The 17194-nt window shown below is 49.2% G+C and overlaps 2 protein-coding genes across 4 annotated transcripts in view; one reads left to right on the top strand and one right to left on the bottom strand.

Annotated features, from left to right (window-relative positions):
- LOC147346440 (serpin B10) overlaps positions 1 to 17194 on the bottom strand; it is a 132633-nt gene that overhangs the window by 17772 nt on the left and 97667 nt on the right. The gene's annotated exons all lie outside the window — the stretch shown is intronic.
- On the top strand, positions 388 to 15895 carry LOC147346442 (uncharacterized). The gene is made up of 5 exons (XM_086372074.1): positions 388 to 428; positions 787 to 946; positions 10804 to 11856; positions 11977 to 12158; positions 14766 to 15895. The coding sequence occupies exons 1-3, from the start codon at positions 388 to 390 to the stop codon at positions 11245 to 11247; spliced, it is 645 nt and encodes a 214-aa protein (XP_086228200.1). The 3' UTR covers positions 11248 to 11856; positions 11977 to 12158; positions 14766 to 15895.

Below are 17194 nucleotides of genomic sequence, written 5' to 3'. Positions count from 1 at the left end.
ACCCCTCCGCAGGTCGTGTTGACCCTGACTTGGGAAACACCGCAGGTCTCCTCCCTGCGGTGGCCACGGGGACACCGCAGGTTGGCGGGGGGCACGCACGTCCCGTCCGCCAATCCCGCTGGGGGGTCGGAAGCGCCTAACGGATGTTGGGAGACAGGGACCTGCCTCCGCCACACAGTGACGGTCAAGAGAACCCCAAATGAACTCCTGGCGGGGCCGATCGTCAGAGGCTTCCCCAGAATCTGGCTTCCGTGCGCGGGGACACTGAGTGCTCTGGGACGGGCAACGCGATGCCTAATGGCCGTGCTTGAAGCTGGGTGCTCGCGCGGACCTTTGCCCGTGTGCGACCCAGGTCCCCCAGGTGAGGTGCGCAAACAGTGGTGCGTCATGTGGTGGCTGTTGCGCGAGGTCGATCAGAAGGCCGCACGGTGGTGTTTAGCATAATAAAAATGAGTGAATAGTTTCCATTAAGTCACTAGAACAATATAACCAAATTCTAAAATTCACAATAGTGAAAATCGCCTTTGTTCCCACTGTGATCACTTTGCAGTTAATTTTTAAAACGTTGAATACAGTTTCTTTGTCCACACTATTTGAAGATCATGAAAGACGTGTTCCACGATTCAGAATTCTCTAAATCCTTCCTGGGAGCCGCTGATCCTCTCCCTCCAAACAGGCCCACGCCTTATAGCAACCAACCCAGGAAGCCAAATCCCACCCTCTACAGCAATACGCCCCAAGACCAGTGCCTCACACCTTCCTCCTTTCCAGCCTTTCCCTTTACAGTGGAAATGTAATGCCAAATCTGTTCCCCCAAGCAATCACGTGGGAACACGTCTCTGTCAACCTGCCTCCAGCTCATCACAATTTCAAGCCTGGAAAGCCTGCCTGTTGTTTCACCAGAAATCGTCCCCACTCCCACGCGTGCCCAGTGTTTCAGCCTCAGGTGAGTAGTGGTGGCTGACTTCTCTGCTATACGGACAAGTTCTGGATAAACTTGCTTGTTCCTATTCGGAAGCTTTGCGGGTGCCCCAGTGGCAAAGAATTCACCTGTCAATGTGGATGTGAGGTCAATCCCTGAGTTGGGAAGAGTGCCGGGGGAAGAAAACGGCAACGGAATCCAGTATGCTTGCCTGGAGAATTCTGTGGACAGAGGAGCCTGGAGGTTTACAGTCCATAGATCGCAGAGTCTAACATGACTGAGCATGCACGCACATTCTCCTTTGAGGAGGAGGTCTTTGCTCGTGTCTGCAGAAATTATTAGCGTGAGAACCAAATTTAGGATGTCATGCTTTCATGTTCTTTCTAAAAAATTTCATGCTAATGTTTAAAGAGAAAATGTACATCATAAAATTCACCCTTTCAGAAGCTTACAATGGAATGATTCAGTTTACACAGAAATTTGCTCAACTGTCATCACAATAAATTCAGAACATTTCATTACCTCAGAAAGAAATCAAAAACTCACTAAACAGCCACTTCCCCTTTCCCTAGCCCTCAACAATCACCTGGGTGCTGTTTACCGGTGGGCTTGCCTGTTCTGTGTATTTCAGATAATTGGAGTTGCACAAGTGGACATTTCTGGCTCGCTTCTCACACTTAGTGTCATGCTTTTGAGGCTCACCCATGTTTTAGCCAAGGGTTGGTTCCTCTCTTTTGCTTAAGAATTGCCCATTCTAAGTGCATTAAGAAGCTTAGAGACACAATCTTTTTTACTGTGAACAATACACAGGATATAACAATTGCCATCATTTTATACATTCCAGTCCAGGGCATTGCATCTTGCTATCCTGCAGATCCTCAACTCGCTCCACCACCCCGGAGCTACCATCAAGCTCAATGGACAGAAGCTCAGCCCTGCTGCCTCTCAAAACCCCACACGCCTGCCACCCTGAGCAGGACTCCACCGATGGATGTCCCCTGATGGCAGCTAAAGAAAAGGGGTCCTGTGCAGGAGAAGTTGAGGTTAGTGTGACAAACAAGAGGGCAGAAGAGAAAGGTGGCAAAATCCTGACCCTCCAGAATTTGAAGTCTCCCAACCAAGTACTGACCAGGCTCCTCAGGGAGGTGTGGCCACTGATGCCCCCAGGCTGGGCACCCCGCCAGCCAGGCTCCAGTCCCCAGTGTGCTCTGAGCCCTGGGCTTCACAGGTTCCTGTGTGTGGGCTGCTCCTGACATGCCCTTCAGCCCTCTTTGGGCCGTGCCCCTCAAGCTGGGACTTTAGCACATGGGAGCTTGTGTTGCTGACTTAAAATTCATAATGTTGAGAGTGGTGAGTTGTCTTATTTGGGGCAGAATGATGGCCTGGGGGACAGAGTCTCAGATCGCATTGAGAAACTGCTGCAGAGGTAGGGGAAGTTCTGTAAATGTGACTTTGGTGGAGATGTAATCAAGCCCGTAGATTTTCCCAGAAAGTTTGTCTCATGAAGATTACTGTTTCGTCAAAGAGCAGAAGTTACCATGAAGGATTTTAGTGCTTTTCTAAATATGAGGAGATACAAGGCTGGGCTCATAAAATCATCTTCTGAAAATGTCTATCTGAAGCCTTGTTGTGCCAGTTTTTCCCACAGCACACGTGACTCCTTTACGCTCTCCACCCTGAGCTCCTCTAGGGGTGCTGAAAGGCAGCAACTGCAGCAGCTCTTTAATCCTGCAGAGGTAGAGGGCAACTGCTCATGTAGTGGCACGCTCAGGGAATGTGGCCCATGGCATTACACTGGGGCCCACTGGAGGTGCCTGAGGTCCAGTTCTCTGTATTTTGGTGCCACCCTGACAGTGTCCACCTTCCCTACTCGCTCCCATGTTCCTCCATAAGACATTCACCTCCATGTTGCAGGCTGGGGGTTTAGGGACAGCAAGAGCTCTAGCCTCTCACAGTCATCAGGAACTCAGCCAAGCCTGACCTATGGAAGGTTGTCTGGCAGAGAAAAGCAGATTTACTTGGCATTAGGAACAGAAAATCCAAGGGGAAGAGTGACTTGTCCTAGGTCACACAGAGAGCTTAGAATTGAGGTCTGCTGCTGCTAGGTCGCTTCAGTCGTGTCCGACCCCATAGACATCAGCCCACCAGGCTCCCGCATCCCTGGGATTCTCCAGGCAAGAACACTGGAGTGGGTTGCCATTTCCTTCAATGCATGAAAGTGAAAAGTGAAAGAAGTTGCTCAGTCATGTCCAACTCCTAGCGACCCCATGGACTGCAGCCTACCAGGCTCCTCCATCCATGGAATTTTCCAGGCAAGAGTACTGGAATGGGATGCCATTGACTTCTCCGAGAATTGAGGTCTGGTGGCCTCTAAATCTGTCTCCAAAAGACATACCATCCAAGGAGAGACCTTGAATTACAGCTGTAGTCAGCTAATTATGAGGCATGTTGGTTAAGTCCAAAGAGGGAGCAAGTGTGTCCTGGTGGCAGAGGGTGAAGACTGCGCCCATCTGTTTGTTTTCCTACTTCCTGCTGCCCAGGGGCCCAGACATCTTATGTCCCAGAATGTCTTATTTCGGCTCGGGTATCTGGAAGGAGTCCTGCCATTTGTTTCTCAAGGAGATACAGTCATGAAATTTCTTTATTCAATTGAAAATAAAAATTCTGCTAACTACTAAAGTGTCAGATGAGGTGAAGGTGAGACACGGCCCCTCAGCTCCTGGTCCCAGAAAGAGGGAAGAGAAGAAAGAGACCTTTGATGAACTCACACGTGGTGTGTTTCTTTTACTACTCATTCAGGCATCATCACAGTTTGAGTTCCTTCGTAGTCTGGTCCAGTGTCCTCACAGATCTCACAGGCTGGAGAGGTAATCAAGCATGATCAGAGCCCTGGGGAGTTTCAGATGAGCCCAGATGCACCAAGAAGAAGGGGTGGCCATCAGCAAGTCTTCATGGAGTGGGCACCTTCTGAACTGGGCCTCTAAGGGTGAGTTACTTATCTAGCCGAAGACTGGCACTGGGTGCAAAGACAAAACACAAGGTGAGTGAATGAACGGGACATCCCTCAACACAGGAGGCAGCCCACCAAGACGGTAGCCTGAGATCACAGGCCCCCCTGGGGAACTGGGGGAAGGGGCTGCAGTGTGCTGCCTGCCTCAACCCCCGTGTGAACTTTGCTGCCACACTGACCTGTCTCTACCTGCTCAGGGAGACCTTTCTGCTCTCTGCTCTGGCATAGCTCCTCTTCACAGGCAATGACCACACATGGTGTTCTGTGTGCGATTGCCCTCCACTTGAGGGGAGTGGCTTGGTGCAGAGGTGAAGGACAGTGTGCAGTCTGAGGCTGGAGACAACGGTGGGGAGTTCTGCAGTGGTGGGATCACGGTGGGAGGTGCTTGGGTGCGACGAGGCGGACGCCACTCCTGGGGCTTGAGGGCAGGGCGATTAGTGGCTACCCTTAAAGGGTGGACTCGTTTGGGGCCACATTGCCTTTGAGCAGTTTGGTGGATCTTTGGTTAGAAACATTTGGAAGGAATTACAGAGGATGAAGATATGAAAATATTTGGACCAGAATTCACGACCCAGGTGAGGGCGGGAGAAAGTGGCCTCAGGACATGGTGGAAATTCATGACCAAGGTCGTCAAGGGAGAAACTTTCATGTCCATTCCACAGCCTCCTGGTTAGTCCCACAGTGCCAGGCCCAGAGAGACCACTTAATAAACAGGTGCTCACTTGATCCAAAATCACTGAAGCTTTCACTTTGATTCATCACAATATAATATGCTGAATTCAAGAGATTGGTGCCCAGGTTTATGTTAATGAGCTAGAAAAGAGAAAGGAAAATAGACTCAAGAAAAATCAAAGAATCCACACTATTAAAACTCTGAACATGCTTTCCACTGTGGCCTCAGGGTCTTGGCACTTGCTGCAGTCCCAGCTCAGAACACTCTGCCATCCCCATTGATTACTCTCTAAACACACTCTGAAATTTACCTAAACTTCCTGATTTTATTTTTCTCCAAGATACATATTACCATTGGACTTTGTGTACATTTTATTTTTTCTGTCTCTGAGCCTGTCAGTTTCATGTAAGAATTGGGGTCTGCAGCCTCCTGCTTGACATACAGCTGAGCCCATGTCTGGAATGGGCCAGAAACAAAGTGGGGCCCATGCTCTGGGGAGGGAACCCTGAGTGTGTAGTGGACAGCAGGTGTCATGAAGCACTGTTCCAGGCTGTGAGTGAAGAGGTTGGAGGGCAACCTGATGAAGGTCTTAACTCTTTTGTTTCGCATCTGTCTTATGTAATCAGGATTGAACATCAGGCCCAGAGAAGGCGGCTGCTCTGACCTGGGGACAGCTGTACACACAGTAACCTGCAGCTCCGGTGCTGAGATCAAGAAGGATGGATGCCAGGTCCAGGCTCTCACCGGGAGTTCTCCTCCTCCACCATCTCCTCATTTCTCTCTGAGAAACCTACACTTAGGACTGGTGAGTCCTGCCCAAGGCCACAGAAGTCGAGCCCAGGACCAACGACACTTCTGAAGGTAACTCAGCCCTTTGTAACCATTGCCAAAACCCCCAATCATCACTAGTAAGCTTCCTGACTCCCAATTAGGCAAAGATGCCCACTCCAGTAAACACCCCCATAGCACCCTAATCAATCACCTGATGCCAGCCCTACAGCAGGAATTTTTTTTCTTGAGCTATAAAAATTGGTTATTAAACCCACAAAAACTGCCAAATCTCCCTGGTCTACAGGAGGTCAGCCCACTGTGCTGGCAATGCCCACATTTATCTCTTTGTTTGTAATCAACCCACTGCCTTCTGAAATGCTGTGCCTGGAGATTCCTTTCCAGCCCACACTCAGACTGCCTCAACAAGGATGCCAACCAATCCCTCCATTTGGTGGGGCAGGTTCTGAGCGGTCCATAATTCCAGCTCAGAAAAGACTTGGCCTGTGCTTTGCAACTCAGAAACCCCTGCCCTCCACACTGGACCCACTTGAGTCTCACCTGCCCTGCAGCCACCCCACTTCCAGAGGCATTTGCAGTCTTTGTTCAGCGGGTGAGAACCCAGAGGGCAGGCACTGAGGCTCTTCAAGCTGCCAAGATCCCCCTACACCTCCGTGAGGAGTCCCGAGCCTCTGAGGGGATGGGGCCCCCTCCGTGGATCTCCCTGGGGCTGTGACAGAACCTCCTTCCTCCTGGACCGGCACAAGGATGACTTGTCCATATCTGTAAAGGGTCAGGTAGGAGTGCAGAGCATCCCTGAGGGCCCAACGCCCTGGGATCCTGGGGGTGGAAGCAGTGAGGGAAGGGGCCAGCAGGGTGGCTCACCCGGCGTGAGGGCCAGGACGCCAGGCTGCTTCCAAGTGTTGGCCGCACCAGCCACAGACGCTGATGGGGACAAAGTGCTCTGTGTCTATGCGAGCCAGTCACTCAGTGAGTGCTCTCAGAACCAGCGTTTATGGTAAAACACCTGTGCTGATTGGCAACAGGAGAAGGGATGACTGTGACCTGGGAAACTCTCCCCTAACCTTCAGGAAACACTCTGACAGGGTCTCTGAAGATGCAAAAAAAAAAGTCTGCTTTGGTTAAGAAGACATGGGAGGAATTGAACATTGGCTGCAAAAGTACATTTTTGAAGAAGTAGAAAACAGCATTATTTCTAAATTAAAAGCCTATGTTTAGAACAAGATTACTTAGATGACTAATTGTATAATGCAGGCATTGGTGAAAATAAAAGCTATGTTATAAGCTGTTTTAACATCAATTTGTATTTTCCTAAATTCCACGTTAGTCTAAAGTTGGGTGTCACTGTTTGGGAGGTGCTAGTTCTGCGCCAGTGTGCTTCAGTCTTTAGGAGAAGTGATAACATCTGTTTACACCTGTGTGCGGCGTGGGGCACAGGCGTCTGGGGCCCCTGGGCTGTGGAGACAGAAGGAAGAGGGTTGGCCAGGGAGGGTGGGTCCTGCCCTCGGGCTTCTGCTTTGCCCACTCAGGGTCCCCTGGTTCACTTTTGACCTACTAATGGGGGAGACAGACAAGAGGAGCCATAGGGGGAGCTGTAGTCCGCGCCTTCCATGTACTCTCCATTTACATCTTGGGCATGGAGCACTCTCGAAGCTCTTCAAAGGTCTAGGTTCTTCTGATGTCTCTGGTCTTCACTAGTCTTCTTGCCATCCCCTCAGGAAGCTGTCCTTCCTGGATTTAGGAAAAACAATTTGTGCAACTTGTTGACTATTTTCTAGGTGAGAGAACCTGGCTCTTCCTTCTCCTGCTGTCTTGCTGCTGGGAACGTCAGCCTAGAAGGGGAAGCTCCATTTTGCTCCATGTCCACCCTGGAGGGGGCAAATGCCCCTGAGATGACAGGACAGTATTCCTAGGACAGGAGTGGAGCTTTCTGGAACAGCCCTGCCAGACCAACCCTGGGCTGCCTCCCTCTGCATCTAAATGGGAGATAGATGCACACTTCTCCTGGCTGTAATTTTGTGGGGACTTTTTTTTTTTGTCCACAACCTTGACTGGCACGTTGGGCTTTGAGGGGGGTTTCTGTGCAGTGGCCTTGTCAGGCTGCTCCAACATGCAGTAGTCTGGTATTTTCAGCTCTCCTTTCTGTGGAAGGACAGCCAAGCTCAGCTCCAATCTGCTGTCCTCACCAGCTGCGTCTCTGAAAACCTATGTGGAAAACAGATGCTCCCGACTCAGTGAATCAGGAGCTGATCCCTCTACCTTCCAGGGAGATGGACTTGTTCCTTCCCCCACATCATCCCCCGCCCCCACTCTCCCCTAAACACATAGTTTGCTTTGAAATGTGTGCTCTTTCCCTGATAATATGGGCAATTTCTAACTGCACAGCCTCAAGGCACAGGCATCTTGTGTGTGGAGTAACTGGATTATCACAAGAAAGATGAATTTCACTCTGGTAGGTCCCCTGCTAAACTGATGCATTGAAAAGTTTAATTGGAAATATCACTAAAATCCATTTTCAGTATTAAGCTAAAATTTGGGAAGTTGCTAAGTTTTGCCCTAACCTCTCAGTTCAAGGAGACAGATATCTAGGACTTCCCAGGGGTCTGATCTTGTCTATGTAATTTCTTAGATGTCCTTCACCCTTATGGAACCTACTAGTTTATAGAGAAAAAAACCCATATAGTGAAATATTAAACTGCTTGAGAACATGGTAATAAGTTTTATAATTTATTTATTCATTTGTGCTTGTCTGAAAAGTGTCTTCTCTTTCAGGGCTAGTTTAAAATAGAATTTATTAATAGAAAATGTCCTTCAGGTAAATGTGAGCCTTAGAAGAGGTGGGGGGTGGGAATGAGAGTTGACTCCAGCCAAGCTGCTCTGGGTGATTCTCTATTAAATGGTGACAGTCTCACCCACAGATGACTGATGTCTCCAGCATCACAAGACAGGGCTGGTCTTTTTGGATGAAGCTCACAACCACATCCTTAGAGGTCACTGATTCCTGAGAACAAAGTGGGTGTTCCACATCAGGTGGTACTGTTGCAGGAAGGGAGACCCCTTCCAGGGCCCGAAACTGGGCTCGAACACTCGGAAGTGAATTGTCTGAGGAGACACATGTCTGACAAAGCCAGAGATTTTATTGGGCAAGGGCACCCGCATGGAGAGCAGCAGGGTAAGGGGACCCAGAACAGCTCTGCCGCGGCTCACAGTGGTTTTATGGTGATGGGAGGAGTTTTCGGGTTGTCTTTAGCCAGTAATTCTGACTCAGAGTCCTTCCTGCTGGTGCACACCTTGTTCAGCCAAGATGGATGCCAGAGAGGATTCTGGGAGGTGTCGGACATGTGGTGTCTCCTTTTGACCTTTCCCGAACTCTTTTGGTTGGTGGTGGCTTATTAGTTCCGTGTTCCTTACCAGGACCTCCTGTCATAAAACAACTCATGCAAATGGTTACTGTGGTTCCTGGACAGGGTGGGCAGTTTCAGTCAGCATGCTTCCTCTCACAGTTCCACTGTGGTTTTATAGATCAGGCCATAGCATCCTGCATCCCCTGGGTCAAATTCTACCACAACCTGTGCTGGTTGGACCTACAAGCTGAGAATGGTTTTTATTATTTAAAATGTTATAAAGTTTTTTGAGACCTATGAATTATATGACTGCCAAATTTCAGTGTCTATAAAGATATCTAAGACTGCTTTCCTGCTGCAATAACAGAATTGAGTAGATGCAGCAGAGGTCATATGACAGTCTAAAATATTTACTATCTGCTCTTTAGAAAAACTTGCCAGCTCTCGCTCTGGAAAGTAGTATTTTTTAAAATACTGTATGATGGAGTTTTGCTTGAAGAAAGGTAAAGTTTTATTAAATTTTGCCCCATGAAATAAATATTTTAAAGTAAATGTAAAACTGGCCATGTTACTCTCAGTAATCTCAGAATAAACACAAGGACAACAAATATTTATTGATAATTGAAAATGTATTAAAGAATCAAGTCATTTAGATGATCTTACTTCTGCAAGACACATTGACATGGTTGATTCCAGAGTTGCATTTTCCCTTAGGATCAGGTGGATTCTATAGCCTCTCCTGTGTGTGTGTCTGTGTGTGTGGCTTGAATGATTGCATGCTGCTTCTTTATTCTTACCACCCTGGTGTTGCTTAGAGACCCTGGATATTTCATGAAATCAATGGCCACACCACACTAAGAGGCCTAACCCTGTCTCTGTCTTGTGTCTTCAGGAGCGCAGTGCATAGCAAATGTGCATGAAAGGTCCAGATGTGAAAGCTCAGGAGTCCCATTGACTCACACCTCCTATATAAAGGGAATGGCCCTCTTTTACCCTCATGGGGATAATAGGGGCCAGATGTGAGGACAAAGTGTACGATGGGTCCAGGTGCAAAAAGTCAGTTATCCCCTTGCTTCATACCTGCGGTGCAAAGGGAAAATCCTTCCTTCGGGAAAACAGCTCAGAGCTCATAGAGACAAGGGCTGCCCCCTGCAGAGTGGGGCCAGTAGCCTCTGGTGGGGAAGTCTGGGGTGATGACTGACTGGCTGGGGGCTCCCAGGATGAGGCAAGAGGCTGAGGAGCCCAAGTCTGCACAGCCAAGGTCATACCAACCCCTCCTTGGATCTGCGTCTGTCTGAGTGGAGCAGTGACTTTAAGGGGCTAGGATGCCAGCTGCCTGCCTGGAGGTTACAGGAGGAGGAGGCGGCAGAAAAGCAGGCGGTGTGGTTCCTTTTGATTTCTGAAGACACTTCTTTCTGGCACCAGGTGCCAAGCTATGGGAAAGCTTGTATTCTTTTTATAAAACTGCTTTAGCTGTTCTAATTCATATGCCTTTCCATCTTAGTTCATGGATAAAAGATAAATGTACAAATGTATATATTTTTCTTTTAGCACCAGTGGAAATCCTATAACTTGGCTACTTTTATCCAACAATTCATTATACAGATCTTTCCAGGTCAGTACCGATACAAATTTCCTTCCCAGATCCCTCTTAATGGCTGTTTCCTGAATGTTCTGTTTTTATACTGAGTGATACTAATATCAATAATCTTAGTACACAGGTATTTGCACAAATGTTCCTCCCACGCTGAGTTGTTATCATTGGACCTTCCGTGTAGAATATGAAATGTGGATTTATGACTGTTTATCATTCATTTATTTGATGGCTTCTGAAGAGACTGTTTTTGTTTTTTTTTTAAATGTATCATGATTCCAATCTTTCTACTCCACAGAACAAAAATCATTCATATATGTTTTTACCCAGTCCTTTCATGGTTTCAGTTTTACAGTCCACACAATCTAAGTTTCACTAAATTCCTAAGTCCGCCTGGGAGCAGGGACCTGCCCTCTGGGCCGCCTGGGTCCGAGCCTCGGGAATCGCTGAGGAGCGCGCCTTCTCCCGCAGCTGCCCGGGGAGGTCTTCCCAGCTCCCGCCCTCCCGTCTGGTGTCTGGGTCTCCGCGCCCTGCCGGGCCGGGAGCCGGCTCCCAGGCGGACGCCCGGGACAAGCGGGGCGTCAGGGCGGCCCGGCGTTCGGGGTCCGCCCGGGGCCGTGTGCGCCGCCCGTCGGGAGCCACCCAAAGGACGCCGTGAGCCGGTCCCTTCCCGGGGAACGTTGGCGACTCCCGCGAAGGTTCGGCCGCCGAGCCCGGGGCAGAGCTCCAGAGGCCGGGGGTGACAGCGGCAACGCTCCCGGTGCCATGAGACCCGGGAAGAGCCTGCTGTCGCCGGAGATTCGAGCTGCAGGTCTGAGGCCTGGGCGGGCGGCGGCGATCGGTGTCGCTGCCCGGCCGGGTGGACCAGAGCGCCGCGAGGCCCCTTCTGCCCCCGGGCACCGCTGGGGCAGCTGAGCGCGAGCAGGAAAGGTCACGGCGCCGGCGTCCGCGGGGTTACACCTTCTCCATGTTTCCCACTCTCCCGGAGGTGCGGACCACACGGATGCACGCAGACATGTCCAGTTTTCCCAGCCTCCCCAGCCTCCCCCATGGACCCCGATAGTCCCGATTCACAAACGTGTGTCCTCTCCCCGGAGACGGCCGGCCCTGGTGTCCAGAACAGGAGGCACCGGAAGGGACCACGGGCCGCCCGTCCTCCTCCCCAAAGGGCGCCCGGAAGCGCTTCCTTGCCACCTTGGGGGAACGGTCGTCCCGCTGCCTTCCCGGCGCTGACGCTGCTCCCAGGCGGCCACGGTTCCCGGTGACGTGCTCAGGACTCAGCAGACGGATTTCCTGCGGGTCCGGCTGCATCTATTCGAGGGGCGCCAGGAGTCCCTTCTGTTCTCCTCGGGCTCGGAAGTAGAAAGGATGGTGTCCGTGTGGAGGCGCTGTGTTTCGTGGGTGTGAGACGCAGATACGTCTGTGTGAGGATCACAAAGCCGACAGATTGGTGGCCGCTGTGGCGAGGTCGACCAGATGGCCCGACAGGTTGTTGGGGATTTTTGTTACTATTTGTATTGTAATGTAGGTATTCAATGAGAAATCTTGAAATTAATTATAATGAAAATCACCATTATCATTGTTACTCAACAATAACGTAATTATTACCTTTGTTTGCAGTTAATTTAAGAAACACTGTTTCAGGTTTATCCACAGAGTATCCAATTGAAGACGACCAGAGAAGGATGTTGAAGTGAAGAACTTTCTTAACACACTGGGAAGTTGGGGAACCTCTCCTTCTAGCCACGAGGCCCTGCCCTGCAGCAACCGACCTGGAAAACCAGACCCCAGCCCCTGCAGCAATGGGCTCCAGGATTCAGTGCGTGGTCAGTGACTGTCACCTTCCTTATTTTTCTTCCTTTCAATTTAGTACCAAATGGGGGAAGCCAAATCTCATCTAAGCAGTCACCTGGGATGGCCCTTTTCCTGCCAGCCTGTCTCCGACTTCCCCACGTTACACGCTCTGAGCAGGACACACTTTCCCTCTTTCCCACCAGAGTGCGTCCCCACTCCTGTGTGTGCCCTGAGTCTCAGCCTAGGTGAGTGGTACTGCCTGACTCCTTGCTCTGGAGACAAATTCTGAAGAAACAGTGAAGGATCAGGAAAATGTCCTGGAGTAGGAAACGGCCACCCACTCCAGTATTCTTGCCTGGAAAATTCCATGAACAGAGGAGCATGGCCTTCTGCAGGCCATGGGGTCACAACGAGTCAAACATGACTGAGCACGCACACACAGACACAGGCACCTTTGTTTATGTCTACAGAGCTTAGAGTGAGAACCACATAAAGCACTGAGGATAATATGTGGGTTTTGTTATTTTTGAAAAAAAAAATCAAATTAATCATTTTAAGTTGAGATATATATCATATACCGAAAAATTCTACTTTGAGCACTATATTTTAGTGATTGCCTATTTATATAGTTGTGTAGCCATCATCACTATCTGATCCAGAATATTTTATATTTTATCTCCCTACAAAGACACCTAGTGTTCCTTAATCAGTCACTTTAAATTCCACATTCCTCACTCTTTCATCCTTATGGAATTGCCTATTCTGTGTATTTCAAGCACATGGGTTTGTACAACTGTGGCCATTTAGGTCCGGTTTCTTACACAGTGTCATGTTTTTGAAGCTTATTCATATTTTATCATGTGATCCAATTTTTTGTTTGACTTCAGAATTTTCCTAAGTCTTTAACACACACACACACACACAGAGACATGCTATAGTTTTTTAATGTGGAAAATACACAGAGGACCAATGTCACCATTAGAACCATTTTATGCAGACAGTTCCATGGCATAAGGTACTGCCTTCCTGTAGGCACTCAACCTGCCCACCAACCCAGAGCGGCCAGCAAGCACAGAGGACGCCAGCACAACTGTGCTGCCCATTGTCAGAACCCCGCACAGCACCCACCCAGGCCAAGACTCAACAATAGGTGCACCTCCCCATGGCCAAAGGAGAGCCCATCTGTGCCAGCAGAGGGGGCGGTGGACAAGGGTGAGAGAGATGAAAGGAGACAAGCGGGAAAGTCCACAGCACCTGGTCTTTCCAGCTGGTCTTGCAACCAAGTACTAATCAGGCTCAACCTTGCTTTAGCTTCTGAGCTCAGAAATTACCAGGGGCCTTCATGGTGCTATGGCCCTAGATGATGGCAGCTCCAACCAGGCACCCCAATACTCTGTGCTGTGGGGCCCTGCCATGCCAGCCTCACCAGCCCCTGTCAGAGCCCTGGAGTGCCCAGCATCTGTGGGCAAACCGCTCCTGACACATCCTTCAGCCCTCTGGAGGCCCAGCCATCAGGCTGTGACTTGGAGTTCCCAGGAGATGGTTATCACTCAGGGTATGTGGCCAGTGGCAATAGGGCCTGACCCTCTGGAAGTGTGTGGAGAAAAGCCCAGTGCTCTAATTCAGTGCTGTCCTGGCACCAACTGAGTGTCTCTCGCTGACATCTTGACTGCTTCATCCAGATATTGCACGTACCACTCGTGTTCCGGCTGGGCTTCTAGGGGCAGCCTTCACGGGGCTGCAGCCTTTCAGTGACCAATCCCAAGTGCCGATGCCTCTGCCTCTGCACCTCACATAGGTAGTACCGCTGTCAATGCTTAGGGATAAAAACAGCAGATCTAAGACGCTGAAGACTTGTCCTAGGTCTTGCAAACAGCTCAGAACTGAGGTCTGGTGGCCTTAATGCTGTGACCTAAGACCACACCATCTGCCAGCAGACATGTCAATCTCCAGATAATCAGGATCAGATTGATTAAGTACAAAGAGAGACAAATGTGTCGTGTTGGGAGGAGGGAGGTGGAAACAGCACCCCTCTGCCTTTGTCTCCCTCCTTCCAGCTGCCCAGGGGACCAAGTCATCCCAATATTCTGTGTTCACATATTGTTCTCTTTTGACTTAGACAACATGGAGGGTCCCTGCCCCTCAAGTAGTAATTTTCTCAGTTTTGAGGGGTACAGTCATGAAATGTCTTCCAGTGTACAAATAGAGAAAAGATAAAACTCACCCAGACCACTGGATTTCCATATGAGGTGAGGGTGATATAAGGTCCCTTGAACTTCTGTTCTGGAAAGAGGGAGGGAGGAGGAAGAAAAAGCTAATCTTCAGTGAATGTAACCTTCACATGGACTCTGTTTAGTCATTTTATCTGTACAGCTCTTCAGTCATCATAACATTTACTCAAGGTCTTTTATCTTTCTGGCCTGATGTTCTCATGGAGCTCACAGGCTGAAGAGGTGCTCAAAGTGAGAGAGTCAATTCCTAGGCAGGTTGATAAGAAGCCCAGGGGAAGCTGAGGAGAGAGGGTCTGGAGTTCTCAAGGAGGAGGAAAGGACAAACACCTTTTTTTTTTTCTTCTCTACATTCCTTAGTCTTAGTCACTTAAAACATTTGTTTTTGTTTTTGTTTCTTTCTTTCTTTAGGCCCAGAACTGATGATTACACAACTCAGTTTAAACTCTGTGAAAGAAAGTAAAGTTGCTCGGTCATGCCTGACTCTGCAACCCCATGGACTGTAGCCTACCAGGCTCCTTTGTCCATGGGATTTTCCAGGCAAGAGTACTGGAGTGGGTTGCTGTTTCCTTCTCCAGGGGATCTTCCCAAGCCAGGGATCCAGCCCGGGTCTCCCACATTGTAGGCAGATGCTTTCCCATCTGAGCCACTTAAACTCTGTACTAGGGATCATATAACAACAATGTATCCTGCTTGAGGACAGTTTCTCCTTCCTGAAAACCTTCCGATTAATCCTGATATCTTAGAATGTATATTATGGGAATGGGTCTGGTAGGATCTTTCTGTTAAATTCTAATCCTGTTATCCTAAAATGCTAATTGTGGGAGTGGGTCTGGTAAACCTTTCACAAACTTGAGACATTCTTTTGATTTAATGTAGAAACTAATTTAAAAAGTATATACATCCCTTGCTAACACTAGCAAGGGGGGGCACTCTCCACCCCCTTCTGCTGTCCATGTCAGAAGCTTTCTCTGACCTTTTCCCACTGTCATAAAACTCTGCTACACAAACGCTCTTGAGTGATCAATCCTGGTCCCTGGTCCTGAAGCTAAATCTTCTTCAGAGATCCTGAATCCGACAGGATTCATAGTAAGCTCAATTGAATCTATAACAATCTCTTAAAAGCCAAATATAATCTTAAAATAAGCTATGCTGCTGCTAAGTCACTTCAGTCATGTCCAACTCTGTGTGACCCTATAGACGGCAGCCCACCAGGCTCCCCCATCCCTGGGACATGCCCTCTTGTGATGCATGTCCCAGGGATATGCGTCACATATGACACTTCCTGCATGTCCCAGGGATATGCGTCTTATGACACTTCCTGCAGTGTTCTCCAGGCAAGAACACTGGGGTGGGTTGCCATTTGAAAAATCAAAGTGAAGTCGCTCAGTCGTGTCCGACTCTTAGCGACCACATGGACTGCAGCCCACCAGGCTCCTCCATCCATGGGATTTTCCAGGCAAGAGTACTGGAGTGGGATGCCATTGCCTTCTCCAAAATAAGCTATAAGCCCTATTAAAATAAAATTCAACTGAGTAAAATTTTAAAATCTTAGTGCCTTTATTTAAATGAATGAGGCAGCATCCAATTTAGCAGTTAGAAACTCTGAGGAGTTGCACAAAATAAAAGACTTTTATAGGCATAAGGGATCAGGAACAAGGACGTTGTACTGGGCAAAGAATCCAAGTGGTTACTGCGAGGTTACTTTCCAATAGAGGCTGGAAAGCTTTCTCAGGCAGATGACTTAACTAGTGATAATCAGAAGATTCCTGGCTGACTGGTTCAAGATTTCATTTCTGGAAGAGCCAAAACTGCATTTACGTCGTCTATTTTGCTAGCATGGTTCCTAACTAAGCAACTCCTTTGGGGCTGTTGTCTTGTTTTTAACAGTCCCCTGGGGGGCAGCAACAAGGCTTACCACTGCTGGTTCTTCCCAAATGCTGAGAGCGCATGTGCTCTGTACCAGGCCTGTGCTGGGGGCAGGGACCCAGCCACGACACCTCACAGTCCTTGACATTCAAGAGGAGAGTAAAACAGAAGACCACCACACTTTAAAAAGAAAGGATTCTGCTGCTCCCACAAAGCTGACGCTGTGGAACCAGACAAGGAATAAATAGAACAGCTTGTAGAAGAATCAGCTCCATGAAGTGAAGGGCGGGAAACGGCACAGCGGGATGGGGGGGCTGGGGCAGAGAGGGGCAGGGAGGAGAAGAGTTCTGGGGCCCGAGGATGGATGGGTGATGAGCCCCAGTGGGTGCAGACAGGGCCGGCCCTGGTGCTGTGAAGGACCGAGGTGGTAAGGGTAGGAGACATGGGGGAGCTGTCACCGCAGATGCACACGGGGACGTGTCTCTGAGGAGGTGACATTTAAGCTGTGCTCCGGGCCACTGTCCCCTTCCCTTGTGACCCAGAGCCAGACACCGAGGATGGCCGCTAACATCACGCGCACCAGCCAGTCCTGAGCCTGCGCACCCAGCTCACTGTTCCCTCCTGAGGAGTCACAGTCAAGGCCCCTGTGCTGAGTTCCCCTCCCTCCCTCTCTGGACAAGTCCATTCCTTTCCCATGTGGCCCAATGGCGTGGCCTGTCCCTCCTCTTGGGAACTTTAAGTCATCAACTCTCTTCTTGATGACAGTCATCTCCTGATCTGTTTGCCTTATTATGCCTCCAATTTCCTATTAATACACTATATTTTAAATTAGCCAAGAATGACAGTGCACTCTAGACACAGAGTGTCTTAACTGAGCACACTCAATTAAGTGTGGACAAATGGAGAATGAACTAGGACACTTCCCGCAATGTCCTCAATCAGTTTAATGTTTATTGTGCATTAAGCGTGTG

The sequence above is a fragment of the Bos grunniens genome, chromosome 24 (assembly GCF_055505025.1).
Source record: "Bos grunniens cultivar Pamir isolate PY7600 chromosome 24, Bosgru_T2T1.0, whole genome shotgun sequence".
Classification (NCBI taxonomy): domain Eukaryota; kingdom Metazoa; phylum Chordata; class Mammalia; order Artiodactyla; family Bovidae; genus Bos; species Bos grunniens.
This window is presented reverse-complemented; position numbering and strand designations above follow the sequence as displayed.